General features: G+C 44.1%; 1 protein-coding gene across 1 annotated transcript in view; it reads left to right on the plus strand.

Moving 5' to 3' along the window:
- The window catches only part of DOCK3 (dedicator of cytokinesis 3), a 67,350-nt gene extending 44,969 nt beyond the window's left edge, over positions 1–22,381 (plus strand). Inside the window, 13 exon segments of the mRNA XM_010183258.1 lie at positions 1,132–1,273; positions 2,581–2,747; positions 3,283–3,369; positions 3,728–3,907; positions 4,924–5,007; positions 6,262–6,378; positions 7,538–7,659; positions 9,205–9,340; positions 9,842–9,989; positions 15,596–15,714; positions 17,172–17,259; positions 21,330–21,412; positions 21,875–22,381. Coding sequence (XP_010181560.1) covers positions 1,132–1,273; positions 2,581–2,747; positions 3,283–3,369; positions 3,728–3,907; positions 4,924–5,007; positions 6,262–6,378; positions 7,538–7,659; positions 9,205–9,340; positions 9,842–9,989; positions 15,596–15,714; positions 17,172–17,259; positions 21,330–21,412; positions 21,875–22,381 — 1,980 coding nt within the window.
- The last annotated feature ends 1,164 nt before the right edge of the window (positions 22,382–23,545 follow it).

Raw genomic sequence — 23,545 nt, forward strand, 5'->3', positions numbered from 1 at the left:
AAGAACTGCTCGGCCAGAACCCTTTTCCAGAGCAACTGGCAAAGCAAAGCATCACTGCACGTACTGCAGCTTTGAAATGCAAGAAGTAGAAGGGGAGGAACTGTTCTTGTTTGCTGGGATTCGTTGTTTTACAAAGATGAAAAATCCCCCTGTCCCTCTAGTTACTGTCATTTGTGTGAGTTAAAACTATGAGAATGAAGAGAATTTGCCTGCTTTGATTGGTCTTGCATCAGGAGGTATTAACACCAACAAAAAGTGTGTTTTGTGGTAAGACACTGCAATACAATCTCTGTGACACTGAGGACTTCAGAAATCCTGCATCTTGCTGTTCGAAGTTTGAGACGGCTCAAAAAGCATCCAAGAACTCTGCACAAGCGGATTAATGCCTCTAGAGACACATCTAAACACAAGCTTTCCATTACGGGCAGAAATTACATTTTGTTCATCAAGAGGAAAGTGCTTTGAGGGCTGAAGGGAAATTTGCTAAGTGGCCACCAAGAATTCATGGTAAGGCTTTTCCACATGACTTTATGGACAGGGGAGTTCCTGGGCACGTACAGCTCAACATAATCAGAGGCAGATTGTATGGCTCTGACAATACAACAGTGATTAAACCATGATTTTTGTGAACAGTTCGACACCTTCTCCCTAAGCATAACTGACTGATAAACGTCTGTCTCCCCCTGTTCTGTGAAATCCTCAGGACTTCTGTCCATCTGGTATAAGCTGTATTTGACAGCAGTTTTCCCAGCGTAGAACAGCTGAGCTGGTGACTTTGTCCTAAGTTTTGTTTGACAAGTTTCAGCATAGTCCAGTTAAAAACCAGTCCCTTCTCAGTCATCTGAAAAGCAGGTAAGACAAGACAGTAGGACCGGATGCTTACAAGTGTATGGAGCTCAGAGATCACTGGAATAGTCTACTTATTCATCACTTCTTGGTTGAATACATTGTACAGAAAAAGGATGGAATAAAATACATCAGCTGTGTTAAATGCATGTTTTACTCTCAAATTAGCATATTGGCATTGTCATTTATCTTTGTTTTTGAAGCAGTAAAATATAAAGTGAGATAACAGCTGATAGAGTTTAACTTACTTTTAAGGAGATTAACTTGTGCTTATCCTTCCTGCAGAACAAAGAATACGTATGTCGGGGCCACGACTATGAGAGGCTGGAAGCCTTCCAGCAGAGGATGCTGAGCGAGTTCCCACAGGCTATTGCGATGCAGCATCCAAACCATCCGGATGACTCGATATTGCAGTGTGATGCCCAGTGTATCCTTCAGTGAAAGGGCAAATCACCATCAGCACAACTGAGGTAGAGTACAGGGAAGGAAGGTCCTGCTAAGTGTCACAGGTAGAGCTGGCTATGGACAAAACCACACAGCTGTCCACATTGACTGGTTCACTGCACTATGCACTGTTGCAGAGAGCAGTCACTTTTTATTCAGGGAGTAACACAGGTCATATTCACTGTGTAAGGGATAGAGCTGTGCTCGGTCACATCTGCATGGTCACATCTGTGCTTTAACCTTTACCAACAGAATTGCCATAATGTACATTTTGTGTCATTAAAAGTATTCCCATTAAGATTATTCTTCTCTTGGAGAGCATTTTGTTGGGAACAGCTGCTAATTCCAAAGTGTTCTTTTCCCTTGTGTTTATTGCTCACATCATCGTTGTTATTGTTTTTCAGCCTCTTTTTAACTGCTGAACTCAGTTATGCCTAAAGCTTTGAACCTCACTCTTCTCACTGGTAATCTGTCCTGTGATTTGATGCAACAACACAATGCTGTGCACATTTAAGGACTGAACCACGTAACATTTAATGGCTCTGCAGAGACTTTTGGAGGTGTTAGTCATGAGAACGCTGCTGTTTGGCTCGTGTGACAGCAGCAAGTGTATGGCGCTGGATTGAACCATAGTGACACTGTGAGCAAGTAACATCTCCTGAAATTGGTGTTTCCCACTTGTCTTTCATAGCATGTGCTTTTCAGTCTTCTTTGCTATGTAACTCTGATGCTTTCACAGCCAGAGGGGCTGTCTGCATCTGTATTTTGGTTGGTTTGTTTATGCTTGCGTAACCTCTGTAACACTGAGGTTAAACCAGTTTCATTAACCTGGACTGTAAATTGATGATATTAGGACAACTTTGGTTTGCAGACAAAGCCCAAGTATCTAAGGTTAAATTTATGAAAGATAAATATTGGATATTCAGGTACTTAAATACGTAGAGACACCAAGATCTACCAAAGTGCCTGCACAAATGAGGCACCCACCTCAAATGAAAACTAACAGAAGCTGGATATTTGGCCTGCTGTAGATATTTTGGATGTCTTACTACACACTTTCTGCATCCTCAGGTATCTTCCCCTTTGGTTAACCTGGCTGTGAGGCACTGTAACTGTGTAGACTCTCCTAGCAGTTTTAGTCAAGTGCTCTGTCGGTTCCCCTGCAAAACGAGAGCGTTGGAGAACGAAGAGGAGTGTGGCTTTCTGAACTCACCATTCTGATTCACTCCACAGTAGAGGCAGCTTTCCCGTTCGATGTCCCGTGGCTTTCTTTGACTACATAATTCACAGATTTACAGATCTATGCAGTGACTCCTATCCCAGACAATATAGACGTGCTCCAAATGGACCGTGTCCCTGATCGCATAAAGAGCTTTTACCGAGTCAACAACATCCGGAAATTCCGCTATGACAGGCCTTTCCACAAAGGCCCAAAGGACAAGGAGAATGAATTTAAGGTAGAAGTACCTAATGAGTAAAGTCTAAGTGTTAATCTCTTCAAGGCGAATACTGTCTTATAGTTTTATGCTGATACAGCCTTTCAGGTAATCCTGATTTGATGGCCACAGATACTGTAGTAACTCAAATAACAAGAAGCTTTTGAGGCCAGTGGTTAAAGCATTGTCTGGTTTATAGGTGAGTTATTTCAGTGCCAGGAGAGATGCATTTGGAAGCAAGGATGGCGTTTTTGGTTTGGCTGGAATTTTTTTCTTCCTGCTATGTATGTCCACAACGTCTCCTTGGTTCCCATGACAGAACTGGTGGTTAACCTTTAAAAATTGATAGGAACATTGAATGTGTTACTTTAGAGCACGCTGAATTCTGGTTTCGTTGTTCAAGGGACTTTCAGGATGACATTCTGCAAACTCAGTTAATGCTTAGGAGGTTAATATGTTCTGTGCTGAGTTCTACACCCTCAGCACCTGTAGTAAGAGTACAGATGATGTGACTGGGATTCACTGTGTACCTGACAGCCTCGATTACTCTTTGCAGAGCTTATGGATTGAACGAACCACTTTGACCTTGACTCACAGTTTGCCTGGGATCTCTCGTTGGTTTGAAGTGGAGAGAAGAGAACTGGTAACATTCATAGTTACTGTGATCGGGGTTTGAAATGAGGAGTTACTGAGGACATGGGATAGGCAACTTGAAACACTATAACCAGGGGAATTATGTGAGGTAACATGAGTGTAATGGAGACAGTGCCAGGAAGATGGAATAATTGCACTGTGGCCACGTCTTCAGTTTACAGAAAGAAGTTATCACAACTCAGTGACCTGAAATACACCATTGCTAACAGTAAAGATTGTTAATGTAGCTAATTTTCTACAAAGCAGTAAAAATGAAGAGAGATCCTAGAGTATCATCTCATTACAAGGCAGAGAATAAATCTCGGTGATGTGTCCATGGAATTAACGTATATTTTATTGCCTTTGAGGTTGAAGTAAGTCCTCTGGAAAATGCCATTCAAGTGGTTGAGAACAAGAACCAGGAGCTGAGAACACTGATAAGCCAGTACCAGCATAAACAAATGCATGGTAACATTAATCTTCTCAGCATGTGTCTGAATGGAGTGATTGATGCAGCTGTTAATGGGGGAATTGCACGATACCAGGAGGTAAGCCAGGTTCTGCTGCTCAATTTAGTATCATCCTTTCTCAGTTTTATTTCCGTTTCTGTTTCAAAGAGAGCGTGACTTAAGATATTTCCATGCACATTACCTAAACATGAGGTTAAACCCCCTACTTGGTTATTCTGCATCAGTGTTTGCATGACCACACATCAGGAGGATGCGAAGGTGGAGTTGGGATATCGCACTGAAGTAGGTACGAGGGGCAGTGAGGTTTCTCAAGAATGAAACTGGGCTTACCTGGAAACCCCAGCTTGGCAGACAGAAGAACAAAGCAGATTTTGCTTTGAAATGAAAGAATTCATTTTGCAATAGAGGCAGTGGGACTCACAGTAATTGAGACTGATCGGGCCTGTAATCAGAAAAAGCTGGTAGTCTGTGCTACTCGACCATTATCTTCGCTAGCCTAATTTCAGCCTTGCCGTAACACCAGAACGAGCGTATGTGCAGCACGTTATCTGGCATGATCTTTGGCAAGGTATTAATTACACTCTGCAGTGTAAAAGGTCGGTCTAGGGTGAAACACTGAGAAATGGCAGCAGCAGTCCAGGGGTATGGGATGTGTGGCTACGGAGCCATGAAGAGAATGCCCTTCATGCTTTACAGTGGTTACTCTTTACTCAGTTCCTTCAACTTTCAGCAGTTGTGTGTGGGAAACTACAAAATTCAAACAACTGGGTGATGCAAGGCTGAGTGGTATTGCTCATCACTATCACATGGGGGAATTTGGTCAGATTCATGATTCAGCAGAATCGTCAATGTTGCTAAGACCATACTGGAGCTTTACCTAGGTCCCAGAGTGCTAAAAGCAGTAAAATTGAGCTGGTGCAGTTAGCCTAAAGTGTTCAGTTTTCCTAAGATTTTAGGACCTTTTCCTCTCATCTTTTGACACCAAGTAAAGTAAATTCAGTTTTCCTAAGATTTTGGGACCTCTTCCTCTCATCTTTTGACACCAAGTAAAGTAAACAGAAGGTGATTATTTTTATTATTTTCCTTTCCTCCAGGCCTTTTTTGATAAGGATTATATCACAAAGCACCCTGGAGACGCAGAGAAGATCACACAGCTCAAGGAACTCATGCAGGAACAGGTACTGGTTTGCAGATGCAAAAGAACATTGCTGCGCTGTCTGGATTTCTCAGCAGTCGGTCTGAACCCATCAGATCCAGCTGACTCGCTCAGACACAAAGGATTTTGGTACAAGAGATCTAAAGTGCATTTAAACAAAAAAGAGGGGGGAGATGGCCAAGGAGTTTATGAGCAAGCCTTTTGGGACATAAATACTACATTAATTTATTATCCTATAGTCTCCATTTATTAGCCAATAGACACCTTGCCACGTTTCAAGCCTGCCATTTGTTTTTGGCATTTTGAATTACGTCTTCCCAGTAAATTTCAAAGATAAGCAGAGATGGGAGAGGCCAGGTCAGGCTTGGGATTAAACTGGCAGAGTTTCATAGGAAAACTTAATGCCTACTTATATTATCTGCAGTTTTATTTCTCCTTAGTGGCTCTGTGTAACATCTTGGTAGATAAAGCCTGCCGGATGCTTTGATGGGAGTGAAATCAGAAAATCACATCCCTCTTAACTGAAAGTTTGGCAAGATATACCCCATTAAACAGTGTGTCCAAGTCTGAACAGAGCTACCAGGCCTGCTTCTTCACCAGATCACTTAACTGCACTTCAGCCTTCCCATCTGTGAAAGACAGATAATGCTTATCTCCCTTCAATCCTCAAGAGGACGTTTGAAGATTAATTAGTTATTGTTTGTGCAGACTTTGGATCACGTAGGGAATTACGTACATCTTAAGCCAGCTATCATTCCTATTTTCTTTCATCTGAGAGTTTATGTAATCCCATTCTATCAATAATATCGGATGTCTGACCTTTGAAAAAGTGACCTTTAGCAATAAATAATGAGCAGCAGAAAGAGCACGCCACGCTGCCACCGAGCAGCTCAATTCTCAGAAACTCCTTTTGGAAATCTCTGTTGGCAACTTCGACCCCTTCTCTGACATTGGGCAGAGGGAGGTTCTTCTGGTCACAACACATCGTCCGCATGGGGATGTAATGCTGCTCACTCTGGAGAGAGAATCAATCTGGTGAATTTTAGTTATCATGTAAGAAAAGTAATCCAATGTGACATAAATGTTTGTCTCACACTTAAAGTACTCGTTGAAGTAACTTACCAAGTCTCCTAGGCTTGCTTAATTAGCAGCAGTCTTGTAAACGAGCAGTCCATTTTACAGTGCTTTCTTGCGCTTTGGCAGAACTGTGGGTCAGGCTTCTGTCTCTCAGACACAATTCATTTGGGGTCGTGATGTTACCCTTTCTTTTCAACAGGTACACGTCTTAGGGGTGGGTCTGGCAGTCCATGAGAAGTTTGTGCACCCAGAAATGCGTCCCCTGCACAAGAAGCTGATAGACCAGTTCCAGATGATGCGCTCCAGTCTGTACCATGTAAGCTGACAGCCATTTGTCCCATTCTGAATCATGCAGAGTTACGATCAGATTTCCATCAGCTGCAGTAAGGTTCACAAAAGAACTGGGCTGATGCAGCACTGATTAAACCTACTGGATTGCCAGCTTGTCAAAAGAATTTCTGTGCAAGTCTGTTAACTTAGCCTTTAATTTAAAATAGAATTTTCAGTATTTTTTGTTTGTAAAGCTTAATTTTCAGTTACTGTAAAACAGAGGAAGAAAGATTAACAGAAGGGATTAGCTTTTGAGCTCTCCGAAAGGACTGCCATAATTTGGAGTAGCATGACATGGTCTGGGGCCTCCAGACGTGGTTTTCTATAGACAGCAACAGAAACTCCTCTTGGTGACTTTAGGCATCCGACTCTGGTGATCAGGGCACACACTGTAATGGACCTGTAGCTCCTGTATAGGCAACAAACTGCCTCCAGAGCACGGTTCAGTACAGCTGTCCTCTAGAAATGATCCCTTTCCTCCTATGTGTGCTCTGCTGTACATTAGTGTTTTGTGACACCGATACTTGAGGCATCTTTGCCAGGTGGGTCTCAGAAATTCGCAGTGCATCCTCCTCCTCCTGGTGCAGTGAAATCTTTATGGACACCTAGACACCATCTTGAACGTTATCACAGCCAAACTAGGGGATATCTTTCTATAACATAAAAGAATTATTTGAAAGATGTGTGTTAGCACTTTACTTTCCAGCTGGAGTGTTTTCCTCCATTCTTAGGAGTGAGCTCTATACAAGGATGGCAAGAAATAACAGCACCAGAACTTGAAGATATGGCCTTTCTCTTTCAAAGCAGACGAGATCCATATGGGTCAGTTTTCAGTTTAAGTTCACCACCTTGGGAGTTCTGATAAGATCTGTGTTTATGAGTCTTCTCTGAAAGATGTAGGTGGCTGTAAGTTGTGCCACCCTGTTCCCCTACTTTCCTCCCAAAAGCCTGAAATAGTGGTTAGAAAGTGTCAGTGGAAACAAACAGAACAGAGTTGTAGAGCACTGAATGAAGCTCTTCATCCTGCAGAATCACAGGATAACGGAGGATCCCTGTAGAGAACACGGAAACGGGTCAGGATTTTCTTGAGATGAAAACCTGGAATTTTCCATGACCAACTTAGCTGAAGTGTGGTTCCTTTGCAGGAGTTACCTGGTTTGGATAAGCTGAGTCCGGCCTGTTCTGGCGCTAGCACACCACGCAGCAATGTTCTGGTTTCGCACGGACCTATGAGCCCAGAGAGCATAAAGCTGGTGCATCGACACAGGTACCCTGGCTTTTTTTCAGCTGCCTTATCTAGGATCTCTGCACACTGAGATTCAAGGATCTAAGAAGGGGTTATGAGCTGCAAGAGGAGCAGGATGAGCTTTGGCAGGAGTACCCTTCGTCTTCATTCAGTGCTGATCGTTAAAGTTTGATTGAGGATTGCAATAAAAAAGTTGAGAAATCCAATCTGCAGTAAGTGCCAAACACCTCCAGGTGTTACTCCACGGCTTTACTCACTGTAGAGGCAGGAACACACATCTGCCACTCTGACCTCCAGATTCAGTCTAACTTTGGAGGATCCAACTTCTCCTACTTCTGTTATGCAAACAGCAAAGCAATGATTCCTTATCTACCATAAAGGGAACGTTTTATTGTTTGTTTTAGAACCTAACTCGGTATGAACCCATTTTTAAGGATCAAAAAATGTTCACGACGTTGCTTTTTATAATTCTCATCAAACCAGAACCCAAATGGAAGAAAGGTTGCCAAGGTGTTTTGATCAGAACATCAAAAAAAGGCTCAGCCTTCACAGAAACATCTGAAAATATCAATGCTTATTCAAACTGAATACCTATCTATAAAAACTGAGGTAATGATTGAGGATAAAAATGGGGATTTTCAGGGCGAAACAGCCAAAACTGCTTATTTGAAAATGTACACATCTGTGACGGTATGGAAAACCGTGACAGGAATGTCACTGAAGTTACGGCGTTTTAAATGTTCTTGCATGCTTATTTCTCTTGGTGGGTCCACAGAGCTGAGCTGTTTTTAAAGCCTGGCGTGAAAAGCTGTGGAAACCTGGTCTTTAGTACATGAATCCAGGATGGTGACATTGTTGTTCTTACTAAAACTGAGTAGCTGTTATGTCACATTAGTGGATTGGCAGCTGGCAAGTGGTGTCTGGGTGGTAATTTTGTTTTTTCCTCAAAATTCCTCACTTTGTAAAGGCTTTTTGAGTTCTTAGGGCAAACTAGGGACATTCCATGGTGTACAAAATACGTGTTTGTTTATGTGATTTAGAGTGACAAAGGAAAAAATCATGTCTGTGAGTGAGGTCAGGGTGCAGCCTGCACGCTGCCTGGGCTGTAGTAATTCACTGTCAGATACAAACCTGCCCTCAGCTGTAATGCTGAGGCCCATCAGATGCAGTAAGGAAAGCTGTATTTTGACCTGTGTGCCTCCTCTTGGCTTCCTTTGGGATGCTTTTCTTTAGCTGGTCCCACTCATCCTACTTCAGTGTTCAAAAGGAGAGTGTGTAACAGAAGGTTCTGTTATAAGCACAACAAATACGTACCCAGTCTCATGATGTTAACCCAGCCTCGGATTCTGAAATCCTGCACCCCACACACTGTGTTGTCTTACACGTAACCTTGTTGCTACTTATAATTTGGCCTGGTTTTATCAAAAGTGTTTGACATCTAGAAGTGACCTAAAGCAGCAGATGATTGTAGGTACTTCCTAGCTAGGAAAAAGAAATCAGGCTTCACAAATGAACACACAGGTTCAAGAAATAACGATGCCCTCGTTCTGTCTGGTTTTGTTCCAGCCCACTGAACTTGCTTGGTTCAGTCCGACACTCGTCATCCTCTCTGTCATCCCACACCTCCAGCGAAACAGGAAACCTGGTTATCCTAACAGACAGCTCTGTGGGGGAGACTGCGGAGGATATGTACCACATGCAGGTACAGCTCCAGCACAGCCAGGAGCGGCTGCTCGAGTCAGCACCGAACGTCCTCTGCAGGGCTGTGCTGGGGAGGAGTTCGCTTCACCTACACACGCGCTTGGATCTGTCTTGTGATATTTTTCTCAGAGAACTGAATATGTAGAAGCTAACATTGCTCAAGAAAGATGACAGAGTAATGCAGCCAGGTTTACTTTGGGAAGAAATCTTCTGTGTCTGTAAGGTGAAAGTTGATGCTGTGGTCCAAGATCATTCAGTTGCTTTCGGAAAGTGAGATTTTAGTCGGCATGTAATTTATCTGACCTGTTCGACATACGCAGTTCGTGTTGCTCTTTGTTTGCGGGAGGGTGAAGTGGGTCCTGCAGTCCTGAGTGCAGATTAATAGTGGCCTGCACTGGAGCTATTGCCTAGACAAAGGCTGCACGGGGTGAGCTGAGACAGGTAAATACCTAATGCACTGCTGCGCTCAGTCCTCTCTTGATGATTTCTCTGCCTCCTGCAGCTTGTTTACCCTAACTCCAGGTACCAAGGCTCAGTGACCAACGTCTCTGTTTTGTCCTCGTCCCAGGCTAGCCCTTCCACCTCAAGCCTGAGCTCTACTCACTCAGCACCGTCCCAGATGATTAACTCTGCCCCTTCCAGTGCTCGAGGTAAGAACGGATGCACCCAACTGAAGGGTTACCTGGGCCACCAGGCACCTCCTAAACCTGGCAACCTGGGTGACTTACTGGTGGAACACCACCCACACTGAAATACGTCGCTGTTTCTCTTTTGGAGCTGTGAATGCCTCTTCAGAAACTATTTCTTAAAAAATGCTTTTCATTCTCCAGAAATTAATTTATATTGTTTTTTCAGCAGTGTTTGGAACGTATCTCTAATACACGCTGGTTTCAGGCAGTTGAATTTCATAATGATCTCCATTGTTTGCCGCAAGATTGTGGCAGGCAATCTAGAGGAAAACAGGAATAGTCTTTGATACGGTACCTAAAGGAGACGGATCGTGGAGAGAAAGGCAAAGAAGTAATTTTACACATTTGATGAAATTATGGCACAAAAAAGAACTTGAGGCAGTTTAGCAGAAATGTGTGTATACAAAAGCCTATGTATACTAATTCTGAGTACTGCAGTTAAAGGCTTCCCTGCTGGGAAATGCTTGGAGAAAGGAAAAATGCAAAAACAAACTCTAGGGGTACCCATACTGCCTTTGCTGTCACAGTAGCTGCTCTTGATATTGGTAATCATATTCTTCCCGAGCCTCAGAGCTGAAGCAAAATCACTCCTGACTTTGGTAACTTGTATTCAAGGGGGTTTTTTTAACGCTCATTTTGGATTCTCAGTTGCAGGTTCACAAATTCCTACACCTCCTATCAGAGGCATCTGGCAAAGGTATCCAGGACACAGTCAGAGACAGAGGCTGACATGTAAATCTTACCCCTTTTTCCCATACAGGGGAACTGTTTGTCTCCTTATGGACGGAGTACAAAGAAAGGCCCCTTCTCTTGGGCCAACCTGGGGCTGCTTTGCTCAGTCTTGCAGTAAAATCCTAATTGGCTGTTGCTGGGACACAGATGCATCAAGGTGATTTAGTTGAAGGATCAGATGGAGTAGAAAGGTGAGAAGTGGACATCTTCAAATCAAGTGAAATAGCTTCACTAATTACCAAGGGCAGGAAGGAAAATATTGGCAATTCAAATGAAGTAACCAGATGCAACTGGCATAACTGGAAAGGGGAGATGGAGCTGAGTACAGGGCCTCATGTCAGGAAGACGTCCTTAAACGGATGTGCCTCAGCTGGCGTGGGGCATCTGAGGGGTTTTGCGCTTACAGCGTTTCAGGCTGTTTTCCACTTTAAAAATCCAGTGCTCACAGTGACAGACTGTGCCAGTCGTTCTGAGCTTGATGACTCCCCAGCATCATCAACTTCCCTCTTTACTGTATTCTTTGCTGTTGCTTAGAAACCAAAGTGATGAATGCCAAAGGGTATGGTGCTGATGGATGAGCCAACAGCACCTCCCAGAGATGAAAACGAGAGAATGTAAACGACCACACGTGAGGAAACAATGAGAGAAGTAATGATTTTGAAAAATACTTAAATATGTGTCATCTATTTTATTCCTCACTCCTACTTACGTGTTTTGATGGCCTGTGATACACCTCTGCTGGTTCTGTTCACTTTTAAGTCAGGTGAGCGCAGCATTCAGACATCACCCACTGACTATGGGATTCCATTCCCAGTGAAGTCCCAGATGCTCTCTGTGTTTCACAGTGTGCAGGTTACTGTTCTGGTTATTACAACACTGCTGGCTGGAATGGAGTTGTTCGTTATGAGAAAAAGCCCTTACACTTAAGTTCCACTGTGGTAATACAGCTTTCTTTTTCTCCTTGCTGGTTTTTCCTTTTGTTTTGTTTTTAATTGGGTAAATTTGATGCTTGTGAAAATGACAAACCGGTATGACTGGCTGGAGCAAGGTACTTCACAGACATTACATGTGCAGCTCTGCCAATGCACCTCTATCCTTCTTTTTTTTATCCTTTTTTTTGGTATTTATTTATATTCTTTTTAATTTAGCGCTGGTGAAAGGTGCTGGATTGACAACACTGGAGGCTGAAGCCCTCTATTTATCCACAGAACAGATACAGCATGGGCGGCAGCCGTGCAAGCTTCCCCACGCTGCCCCCACCAATGTGCCTCATCTCTGTCCTGGAGGGACCACCTCTAGAGGTGAGAGGATAGTTCAGTCACCATGACCCATCCGATCCTTGGCCTTTCTGCTGAGACTGCCAACAAAGCTACGATAGTCACGATGCTGCAGTTAGCCGCTTGTCAGAGGGGAAGAATACGAAGGCAAACAATTTTTGTACAGGCCACCTAAATTTATCAACTCAGCCCCTTTGTCACCCATGGCTTTATCATGAACATGGTTATCCAGGATTTTAAGGTTTTTGTCAGACGTTTAATCTCCCTCTCACTGATTCAGATGTTAATGTAGAGGTGAAAAACCACCATCCCATTATCCAGATACTTATACCACCTTCTCCGTGTAAGTGCAGAGTCCTTTCCGGAGCTCAGCTGCTCGCCCTGTTCTGAGGAGACAGCTTTTATAATATAGATTAGTGCCACTAGCGACCAAGGGAAGCCTTGGCCATTTGTATCGAGAACCCAGGAGGAATTTAAATCTTGTTCCTAATTCTCCACTTCCAAAAAAATTACCTTTTATGCTTAAAACAGCAACACAAGCAAATTATTTGGCATGTTCAAAGAAACATATTGTTTAAAAAATAGTTATCAAGACAGTGCCTTAATGATTTGATCATATCACTGAAGAGCAGATTAAAGAGCAAACCTTGCACTTGTTATAACATACAAAAGTTAGAGCAAAACTTAAATAGAATTGTAATCAGAATGCAGGAAGAGTTTTCCAATTCTGTTGCTAATGATAAAGACATTAGCGTTAGACATTCATGATAAAGACTCTTTCAGATTCACAAGTGTGTGTCTTTCAGTTTTCACCTGGCGTGACCCTTTCCTCCTTATCAGGAAAGCAACGCTGTCGTTGTATGGGGGATCAGTAAGAAATTCAGAGTTCGTTTTGGCTTCATTTGCAGTGACTCACGAGGCGCTGCTGTAACCTCACTGGAGTTACACGATGATGTAAGCCAGTGTTCATGAAGAGAATTATACTGCAAAAAGGCCTGCAAAGAGCTAGGAGTGGGTTAGGGTTTTTTCCAGTAATTCAGTTTAAAATACATTTGGGACTCCTCCGATGCACTCTAAAAGCAACTCCCACTTGACACTCGATGGCTCACTTCTTAAGGCGCCTCAGCTGCTGCTTCAGTACAGCCCCTTTCTTCAGGTGTAGAAAATGAGTCCCAGTGTCATACTCAGCTCTTGGGAAGAACCCCTATACTTACGTTAAAAATGTCCTTCCTAAAGCAAAACCAGTCATGATTTGGTGCAGGAGTGAACTGTTTTCATAACAGTAATGACAATAATGAATCAGGAGAAAAAGTTCATTGAGTTTGGAATTTAAATACATTAATTTTCAGTTTCATTCCTTGAAACTAGTCACAAGTGGATTAACATTTTCATAGTTAAAAACTACCTCTTCCTTCAGCATAGGTTTTCCTTTCTCATTAACAGTAGGTACAGTGCTGCACACATCAAGTGTACCAGGGTACAAGCTAAAAGGAATAAGCCCCAGTACAGGCTGCAGCCTTTTATATGGACACTGGCTGCTCTGGAGGCTTTTAAAAGCATTTTTTAACTTTGTTTTGTAAGTTTTGCCCATCCCTGAAAGGAGCCATGGTGACTGTGTTCTCTACCTGTTCAAAGCAGCAGGCCTGACTATTCATAAAAGCTTCAGTTGCAGCCACTTGACTTGTGGCCCACATTTAGACCTATCAGTGCTTGATTGTGTTTGCAGACCGGATACTTGGCATAATCTGTTACAGACTTTATAGCTGTAGTTATTTACAAATTTAGGGTACCAAACAGCAGAGCTGTTTTGTAAATTAGACTCGGCCACCATACTTAGCACGTGGGATTTTTCGAGTCACGTAATGAAAGATCTGGGGAGACTATAATCCCGTATAAACTGATGGCACATAGAGGTGGTTTGCATCTTGGATACAAAAGAACAAGAAGGATAAGATAAAGGAAAGGGAAACCAGCGTAGGTTGTGCTGTGATGTAGTTCTGGGCACACCTCAAAGCTCAGCATCCTTACGTCTGTCATGCAGAAAGAGGACTATCTGTGATGTGTGAGTAAAAGAGACTCAGCATAAAGCGTTAACACTGTGTTTTCCAAGCTGGTGTTGTACATAAGAGCAAATGATGTTGTCCAATTATGTTTCTGTTTTATGTCTGGGGAGAAAATGAGTTCGGAACTAGAATGCAGATACTCTGCGGCTGTTCATGTCGGGGTGGGGGCGTAGATCAATCCGGGATGTGCCACTCCTGATGGGATTGTTGCAATTGTAGGACCTTATCCTGCATTCTGCTGGACACATTGTTCCTTCCACTGTGTGCTGAATATCAGTCCCCAAAACTGCATGTTTGCTTTTGCTGAGGTAAAAGCTGCATTAACCAGCACCAATGCCTTTGCTCATACGTTGGAGTGCTGTTCAGGTAATGTGTGTGGTCGTGGAAAGTTTGCAAAAGGGGGCATGTATTCCCCAAAAGCCGGCATGGCTCTGTGATGCGCTGTGTGCTGCCATCTGTTAAGTGCGTGTTTGTGACGCAATAAAATAATCAGTGCAAATCAAAGCTCACTCCAGCAGCTTCAGAACATCAGCTCCTGCCTAACAGTGTGCGTCCCAAGGGATGCGTGTATCAGTAATATCAGACTTTAGGAAGTCACTAATGAGAACCATTCTTCTGGCAAAGCCACTGTCAGCTCAGAAGGAGCTGCACATCAGAAGGATGTTGTTACGTGGCACTAAGCTTGGAGGACACAAGTCCCAGATAACTCCACGTGTCAGGAAGCTGTTTACATGAAATACCCCAGTATCTTAAATGACAATTACACAGATAACTTAACAGTGAAGTCAATATTCCTACTATGTAACTCTAAGCATTGGTAAACATCTTGTTGTCATAAAATGGCTCAGTAAACCGACACGCTCAGTAGTAATCGTACCTGACCCAGTGGCGGTGTAAGCCAAGTGCCACCCACATTTATAGAAAACTCTCTTCATTATTGGGTTTTGTTTTGCTTTAAGAAAAAGGAAGCTAAAGGTATCGCCAACTACATGGCAGCACCTCAGACTGTTTCTACCACAGCTGAGGAATGAAGCAGCTTCCTGTAGCTTCCTGCTTTAACTGAACGGTGTTATCTCGAGCTTTTATCCCTTTCTTCCACACACAGTTGTAAAATGCACAATTTTATGGCACGTTATGGGGCAAGGGAGCATTGGGCACTGTACAGCACAGCCACAGCTGATTCCACACAGATGCCCGCTTCTTCCGTTTGCTTAAAGAGGAAGCGCTTTGCAACACACAACTAGGGACGCACAGATAGACGTTCTACCTGACATGGTGTGTCCTTAACTGCATATATAACAAGCCAGTTCTGACCTCACCCTCGTGCTATGCACTGCACCAACAGTCAGCTGCTTAGTGGGCTCGGCACCGTGTTCTCTTGAGTCCTGTAAGATCATCCGTCTGAACAGGCTGCACAGGAGGACTGGATCACTGGGCATGCGGAGACATGGCTGTTGTTTGTCACGTGTACGTGATTGCTCTCACTTGTTTACAGGCTCTCCCTCTCTACCAGATAAGTACCGCCACTCTCGGGAGATGATGATGTTGCTGCCAGCCCACCGGGACCGACCCAGCAGTGCCATGTATCCCGCAGCCATCATGGAAAACGGACAGGTAGCACATCTAAGTTTTTTAACGTCAGTTCAACCACTGGAAACTGTGGCTTTATTTTTTACTATTTTTGATCGCTTTCAAGCTTCCCTTTTTCTTTTTGGAAAGCACAACAATTTACTTAGGATCGTTTTCAAAGGCAACACAGAACTTTTCATATTAATCACCCCCTGCAGCCACCCACTTTAGTAGTCACAGAATCACAGAACGCCAGGGATTGGAAGGGACCTCCAAAGCTCACCCAGTCCAATCCCCCTGCCGGAGCAGGAACACCCAGATGAGGTTGCACAGGAAGGCGTCCAGGCGGGTTTTGAATGTCTGCAGAGAAGGAGACTCCACAACCTCTCTGGGCAGCCTGGGCCAGGGCTCTGTCACCCTCACTGAGAAGAAGTTTCTTCTCCAATTGAAGTGGAACCTCCTGTGTTCCAGTTTGTGTCCGTTACCCCTTGTCTTATCATTGTTTGTCACCGAGAAGAGCCTGGCTCCATCCTCGTGACACTCACCCTTTAAATATTTATAAACATGAATGAGGTCTCCCCTCAGTCTCCTCTTCTGCAAACTAAAGAGCCCCAGCTCCCTCAGCCGCTCCTCAGAAGGGAGATGCTCCACTCCCTTGATCATCTTTGTAGCCCTACGCTGGACTCTCTCCAGCAGTTCCTGTCCTTCTTGAACTGAGGGGCCCAGAACTGGACACAATATTCCAGATGCGGTCAAGTGACACAAACTGTAATGACTGCTAAAACTGCAGATATGCCCTGTGAAAACGGACTCTTCTTACTTCCCAACTTCATCCCACGAGCCCTGATCCACTGCAAGCAGACCCAGCATTTTATTTATTCATTTTTCTAGAGCCATTGCCATCCTGCAGCCTGGCCTCTAAGTTGATTCTGAACAGCTTTACGGTGGTTTCTAGAGGTTATGAAAAACAATACACTGATGCAGGGTCTCCAAGCAATCCGTGCCCGTATCTACTGCTTTCTCTGGACAAACTGAAACATTCACTGTGTGCCTACACATAAGCGTTTTAATCTGGCCCTGGCATGAGCTTTTGAAGGGAATCTCCTCATCATGCCCACTTACTGCATTTCAGTTCACCTCAGAGAACTCTCAGAGCTTGCAATCTCAATTCTTTCAAACGAAACCAAAGCAAAAGGTAAGCTCCAGAAGGGCACACGGTGCATCTGAGCTGATGATGGGCACAAGTCTAGGCTGGACCTAGCGTGAATTAACTCCTCCAGGGAGCACAGGCAGCGTGAACTGTGGGTCCTCAGCTCTGATGCACTCTAGAGATCCACTGGCACTGCAATGCAGGACTTGCTAATGTAGACACAGCATAAGGTTCCCACAAATTTTTTAGTTAAAAAAACTTTCTTTGCTTAAAAAAAAAAAGCTACTAGAAAGCCCCAGGGTTCTGCTCCGCTGTTCTGTGACTGTAACTGGTTTTTTTTCTTCTCCCTTAGCCTCCAAATTTCCAGCGCGCCTTTATCCAGCAAATGATTGGACCATGCAAACCCTGCAGTGATCCCAACCTGTCTGTGGCTGAGAAAGGTACTCTGTTCCCAGTTAGCACGCGTGCTTTCTAAAACACTATTACTCTGGTCATGCTGCAGCAAGTAACTAATGGGCTTCCACGTTTCCTGGCAGAGTGCGTTCTCTCACATTTTTTTTAATTAACAGTTTAATTAACTGGGCCTTCTCCAACCTGCAGTCATTTCAGATCATTCACAGAAGGGTGGAGTTGCACAAGGCTCTTTTTTTTGTTTTTCAGAAAGCTTTCTGAACTTAGCATTTTGTTATTGAAACAAATCCCAAAGCCTTTATCAGGCAAAACTTCCAAAGCAGCAAAGGAGAAGTTTTGTATTTTGTACTGGACCGTATTTTTACACCGTTACCTAGACTGCTTTTTTAACATGCATTTCCTGTTAAAGTTACTAACATTTCTTGTAATCTTCCTGTGAGGTAGTTTTATGTTTATTTAAGTTTATCATTAGGAATGTGTGGGTTTTTAACTCAGTACTTTGAATAAAAATAGGCAGGGGCCCTTCAGGAAAAAAAAAAACATGAAAGAAGAGAAAGTGTTTGTTTGCTGTAAGAGAAAAGGAGGAGCTTGCAAAAGGGGAGCCATGGACAAAGCAATGGGCTCAGAAATTGTCTATCTCGGCCGCATTCTGAAAAATTAGGAGAGGGCAAAATTCATTTATCAAAATCGAAGACAAGGAGACTGCTTAAGCAAGCAACACTTGTGTATGGCTAGGAAAAATAGTATCTTAAAAGATGTTTAAGGCCAGGAAAGACTATGACAGTTCTCTAGTGTGACCTGCATACTGCACTCCGTTAGGTTTTTGGTTCAGTAGCTGTGAACTAAATTGTATCTTTTTGAAAAAAAGAAAATACCCAAATTTTGTCTTAGAATTTGTAAAAATTCAGAATCCACCAACTGACCAATGTGAAAACCTTACAGAGTGGTCCAGACTGAAACCGAAAGCCAATGTACAGCTCTGAACAGACGGCAGAGTTGTGACAATAATGAACGATGACAACTGGGAGTTGAGACGAGGGGATGAGGGACTAAGAGCTCCATCTCAGCTGTGTTAGTCTGAACTGAACAGATGAGAGGTGGTGATGTACTGGACAGGAGCAGGAGCTGGAAAAGGAAGGCAGATGAATACCTATTACCTGCCTAGGAAAAAATACTTGTATCTGTGGGCAATATTATGCAAGAGTGTAACGTGCAGTGGGAAGAGAAGGGGATTAAAGACAGAATCCCTTCCAGAGGCCCGAAGGAGCCAGGCAAGACACAGATACGTTCAGTAGTTGTTCTTGGGGGATGGTGTAACAGGAATCCCAGCTCTGCAGCCAGGTTGGTAGCATAAATGCAGTTACAGGTAGTTTTTGCAGCCACTGAACCCTCATCATTCTTTGTAAGTCAGGATGCCATCTGCCTTGGGTTTTGTTAACGGTCGTGCCCTGTGAATGTGCCCACCCCCGTCCTTGCCACGTCAGCAGCTCTGCTTGGTAATGCTCATTGACAGCAGGGTGACATCAGCCACCCAGAGCAGAATGGTTCAAATGCAGCTTCCCTGCTAATTAAACTTGGCCACTGAGCCACTGAGCACTGTTCTGGGAGAGAGATGGGCTAAGACAGAGCACTAAGAGCTCCCTGGGTAGGTTCTGCCCCCAAGCGTTTTGACACTGGCTTTAACAGGCAGCAGCGGCTCTCAACAGTCGTCTGACCTCAGGATGCTTTCCAGCACTCCTAAATACTCAAAGGGCCATGAATGAGGGAACACTGAGAAAGCATAAACGAATTATGCACTGGGGTACCATGTTCTCTTCTTCATATTCTTCTATTGCATCTTGGGGATTAAAAACAAACAAACAAAACCAACCCACCACAAAAACAAGCACAACCTTGTTTTTACAAGCCAGGCAAATCGGGTTTTCTTCTGTCCTCCTCCCTTGATGCTGGTTTACTGCAGGAAAGACCAGTGTGGCTGGCATCCTTATGCATCTTGTCCCTCTGTTTTAGCCTTCTGACAGCAATTGCAGCAGTGCAAAGCAGAGCACTCTGGTACGGGCACCGCATGAGCAGGGGTGCTGAGGCCACATTAGCTGTGTTGAGATGTATCCCTTAGTTTGAACTCGTTCTCTGTCAAGATTCTTCCTGTCTTCCTTATCTGCCTTTCTTATTTTGAGAGTGTCTCTTTAAAAACAACATTTACTTTTCTATTTTTATGGGTTTTGTTCCATCTTGTGAAGCTCTCACTTTGTGATCTTTTTACTTTAGGGAATTTTAGGTCTTGGGGAGCCTGTGTTCATGATAAATCGTGAACTAAGGAGAGAAAAAACAACCAACCAGACAAACCAACAAAGAAATCTTTGAAAGTCATTTCAGAAAAGAAATGTACCAAAAATGGCTGCAGGCACTTTAATTAAGGAGAAACCCTCTTCGGATGTTAAGCTCCACGTTGATTTCTCCAGGCTTCCATTTTCCAAAATGAAGCTGGAAAAAGCTATTTTTATCTCACTTTTCTGTGGCAGGCTCACTGAATTACTTTGTCTTTTCCTTTTTTCTGCTAATCTGAAGAACTTGTTTATTTGTTTTTCAATAACCATACGCTTACTGCACCATCTGTCTTCTCAAAGTGCACTGAAGAAAGGTGTGTTTTAATAATGTCTGAGGTTGGCAGAGTTCTCCAGATCTGGAAAAACGTTCATGTTAGAAAGAAGCAGCTTTTATTTCTATGAAAAACCAAAGTCACAAAGATCATACTCTCTCTATCCTTCCTAATCAACGAAGACTTGATCTCCTTAAGTGACTTCATAATACAAGGAGTCCGAACTGCTGTCAACTCTGCAGCTTAGTAAATTGGGGCTTTAAAGCCATGATTTCTTTTGTAACAGATCGAGGTGTAATTGCCCTCATGGCCTTTATTCAGTCTTCACCACTGCAGTGCAGCGACAGCCTTCCTGTGTTTCATGCCACACGTTCCCTTCTGCTCTGTCCTCGTTTACCACCAAGCAGAACAGCTCAGAGCTGAGGTCTAGCTGCTGTTCCACCAGTGAGATTTCCTTTTTACTTACTCACTGGTTTGCAAAAACCCAAAACCTCAAACAAAACCTTAGCAGTTTGACTGCTGGCAATGAGCCGACGGGGTCACAGAGGAGATGGGCAGACTAACACTATGATCACCTAACTCCTGCTTCCTTAACAAAGCAACTGTAAACTTAACACGCTGCAGACGAGCCGATGTCTTCGTATTCCTTCATCCCTACTATTCTCTAAGTCCCCAGAATCTGTCTCTTTACTACTAAAGAGCACGCTGGAAAGCCAGTCCTTCTGGCCCCCAGAGTCCCTGTTATGCTACCCAAGTTAAATCTGTTTCAATCCTTCAGCTGTGCCAGCAGCACCCAGTAGCTGGAGCCTGGACAGCGGAACCAGAGAGGCCCTGCCATTCCTGTCTGCACACGCTGGGAACATCTTGGCCCCACCAGTACCTCCCCGAAGCCTGCCCCATGGTAAGGAAATGCCCGCTAGACCCGCTGCATCAAGCCTGCAGTCATGCATGGATAAGTCTAGACCACCTGAAAGCTGACCTTAGCCTTTTTTTCCCCTCCTATAAAAACAATCTGAAACAAAAACCCAGAGTCTTTCCTGGTCTGCTAGGTTAGCACTGGAACAAAGTCTTCAAAGTTTTTCCAAAAACCTTCAAATTTTTTTTACAGTCCTTATAGTAATATGGACTTGTGCGTATTTGGGGACTCTAATCAGGTGTGTGAGTGTTGAAGCTTGGCCTGGCTTCTTGCCAGTGACCATCTTCATCAATAATTTAAGGTCACAAAGCTATTAAATGAAATTTCAGATGTTCATTATGAGCCTGTTGCCTTGCCATGAGATCCTTGATAACAGGGGTGGGTGGAAATCTATCACTGCACTTAACTTCTTGTTAGCATTCTGTGATGTGACATGTGCATTCCACGGTTATCCATCAGGAAGGAAGCCCTAGGTGGAGTGGAGTTATCAGCATTTGGAGCTGTTACCTGGCATTACGGAGTCTAAAACCTCAGCTCTTTTGCTGCACTGAGGCAGCATAAGTCTGACCCTTGTCTCATTGCAGGACACTACTCACTGCACTTCGATGCCTTCCATCACCAGCTCAGTGATGCTCCTCCAGCACTGCCTGCACGAACGTTGCGCAAGGTAAAAAGAAGGTGGTGAGAGAGCAGAGAGGGAGGTAGAAGGAAAATTAACAGGCTCCTGAAGGAACCCTCCTCCTCTACTCCCACCAAGCAGCTTTTGAATACAGAAACACTGTTTTTAACATGTTATACATGAGATAATTCACTGAAACCTTGTAACCTACATGTGTTGCAGGCCCTTTCAATTTCCTCCTTTGCCTCATATGCTGTGACTTCAGGCACCCTGATTACCACCTCAGCTGTTTCTTTAATAGCTCTGGTGGTGTTAGGTGCCTTTGTCTGCCCACAGGAGGTACTTCCACACAGGTCAGGGGAGCACACACAGAAACCAGTAATCATTGCCATTTTGACCACAAATGGAACTGCACCACTGTTAACGTCACCGTCAAAAGCTGAAACGTGGAACGAGATGCAATGATGCCCCCTTTTCAATTTTAACGTGACTTTGTTTTTCTCCAAACAGTCTCCTCTTCATCCTATCCCTGCATCACCCACCAGTCCGCAGTCTGGTCTAGATGGAAGCAACTCCACTTTATCCGGCAGTGCCAGCAGTGGTGTCTCATCCTTGAGCGAGAGTAATTTTGGACATTCTTCCGAACCACCTCCTCGCACAGACACCATGGATTCTGTCCCCAGCCAAGCCTGGAACACTGACGAAGATCTAGAGACACCCTACCTCCCTGTCAGGTACAGTCTCTCTGAGCCTGATGTCCTAGAGTCGCTCAAATCCCAGCCATGCCGAAGCCACTCTGCTCCGTCTGGAGTAATTCCTCAGGACACCATGGACCCGCCTGCTCTACCCCCCAAACCTTACCACTCCCGGCTGCCAAACATGGAGAACGAGGAGGGGATGATAATCGAAGATGACGACAAACACCGCCCACTGCATCGCAAAGTGTCCCAGCCAGTGAGTGGTGGGAAGGAAGAGCAGGCCAGGGTAGCATGGGAGCACGGCATCAGTGAGCAGTAGGGACGACAACTGATAAGCAGCCTGCATCGTCATTCCAGGTCTGATGACAAAGGAGAGAGAGAAAAGGACTCGGAGAACAGCAAACCGATTTTCTACTGCCGCAAGTTTATGTCTGGAGCCCGCAGATGCAATTGGGCCAGCATGGGAGGTTGCTGCTTTCCTTTTTAATTTCTTTTTACTCCTTTCCGTTATGTTTTTTAACTTTCTGTGCAGTGGACAGTTAATTCCTTCTGCCGTTTCTTCCTTCTGCAGTTTCTTAACCACATCAAATGGCACACAAGCCATAGAGACTTGCAGAAGCTGAAAAACACAGTTTTAAGTGAAGGGGGAAAAGGGGGGAATGCGGCAGGTTGATTTTGAAACTGCTCTCCTCCCAGTTCTGAGACGCACACGAGTAGAAGCAGTTGCACTAGGGACATTTCTTTGCTGTACAGAAGTGAAAGCTCATTGCTGAAATCAGGGATTCTATGAACTGTCAGGCTGGAAGGTGCATGAGCTGCAGACAGTGGAAAGATGGCAATTCTGAGAAGAAATTGGCTCTTTTGAGAGCAGGATTGTACATATCTCTGCAGTGATCTCCCTGCATTGGTTTATAGGTGCTGAGGCAATCTAACTAGTGCTGATGCACTGATTTCCAAGATGTAATTTCCAACAAACTCTGCCTCCTTTGTTTTTTTATGTACTGTTTCATTTCTTAAATTTTGCTTTCATTGGCTAAACCAACCTGCTTTCTCCTTGGAATCATATGCTATTTATCTGTCCTACAGAATGAGAGGAGGGTAGGAGCCACTGGAGCTGCAACCTAATTGTAGGCCTTTCCCGTGCCCAACTTTGGGCAGGCTGTTGACACCAGCATTTCTATTCCAGTATTAAAAAACCAAACAAAAAAACCCCCACAACAAAAAAAAACCACAAACAAAACGCAACCAAATTGAGTTTCTAATGCCACAGCTGGCTGATGACCCAGCCAGTAAAGAAAAGGTGGCCTAAATGCATCATATCCAGCAATCCTTGCCTCAGGGCCAAACATCACCATTCTCACCAACTTCCATCACCCAGGAGCTGAGATTCATTCTCCATTAACATAATGTCCTCAATCTCTCCCAAAAACTCACTGCAGCTGGTGTGCAGAAGGAATCTCCATCTCCCACAGTAGACAGAAAA

This window comes from Mesitornis unicolor, unplaced genomic scaffold, assembly GCF_000695765.1.
Source record: "Mesitornis unicolor isolate BGI_N332 unplaced genomic scaffold, ASM69576v1 scaffold12514, whole genome shotgun sequence".
Taxonomy (NCBI): Eukaryota; Metazoa; Chordata; class Aves; order Mesitornithiformes; family Mesitornithidae; genus Mesitornis; species Mesitornis unicolor.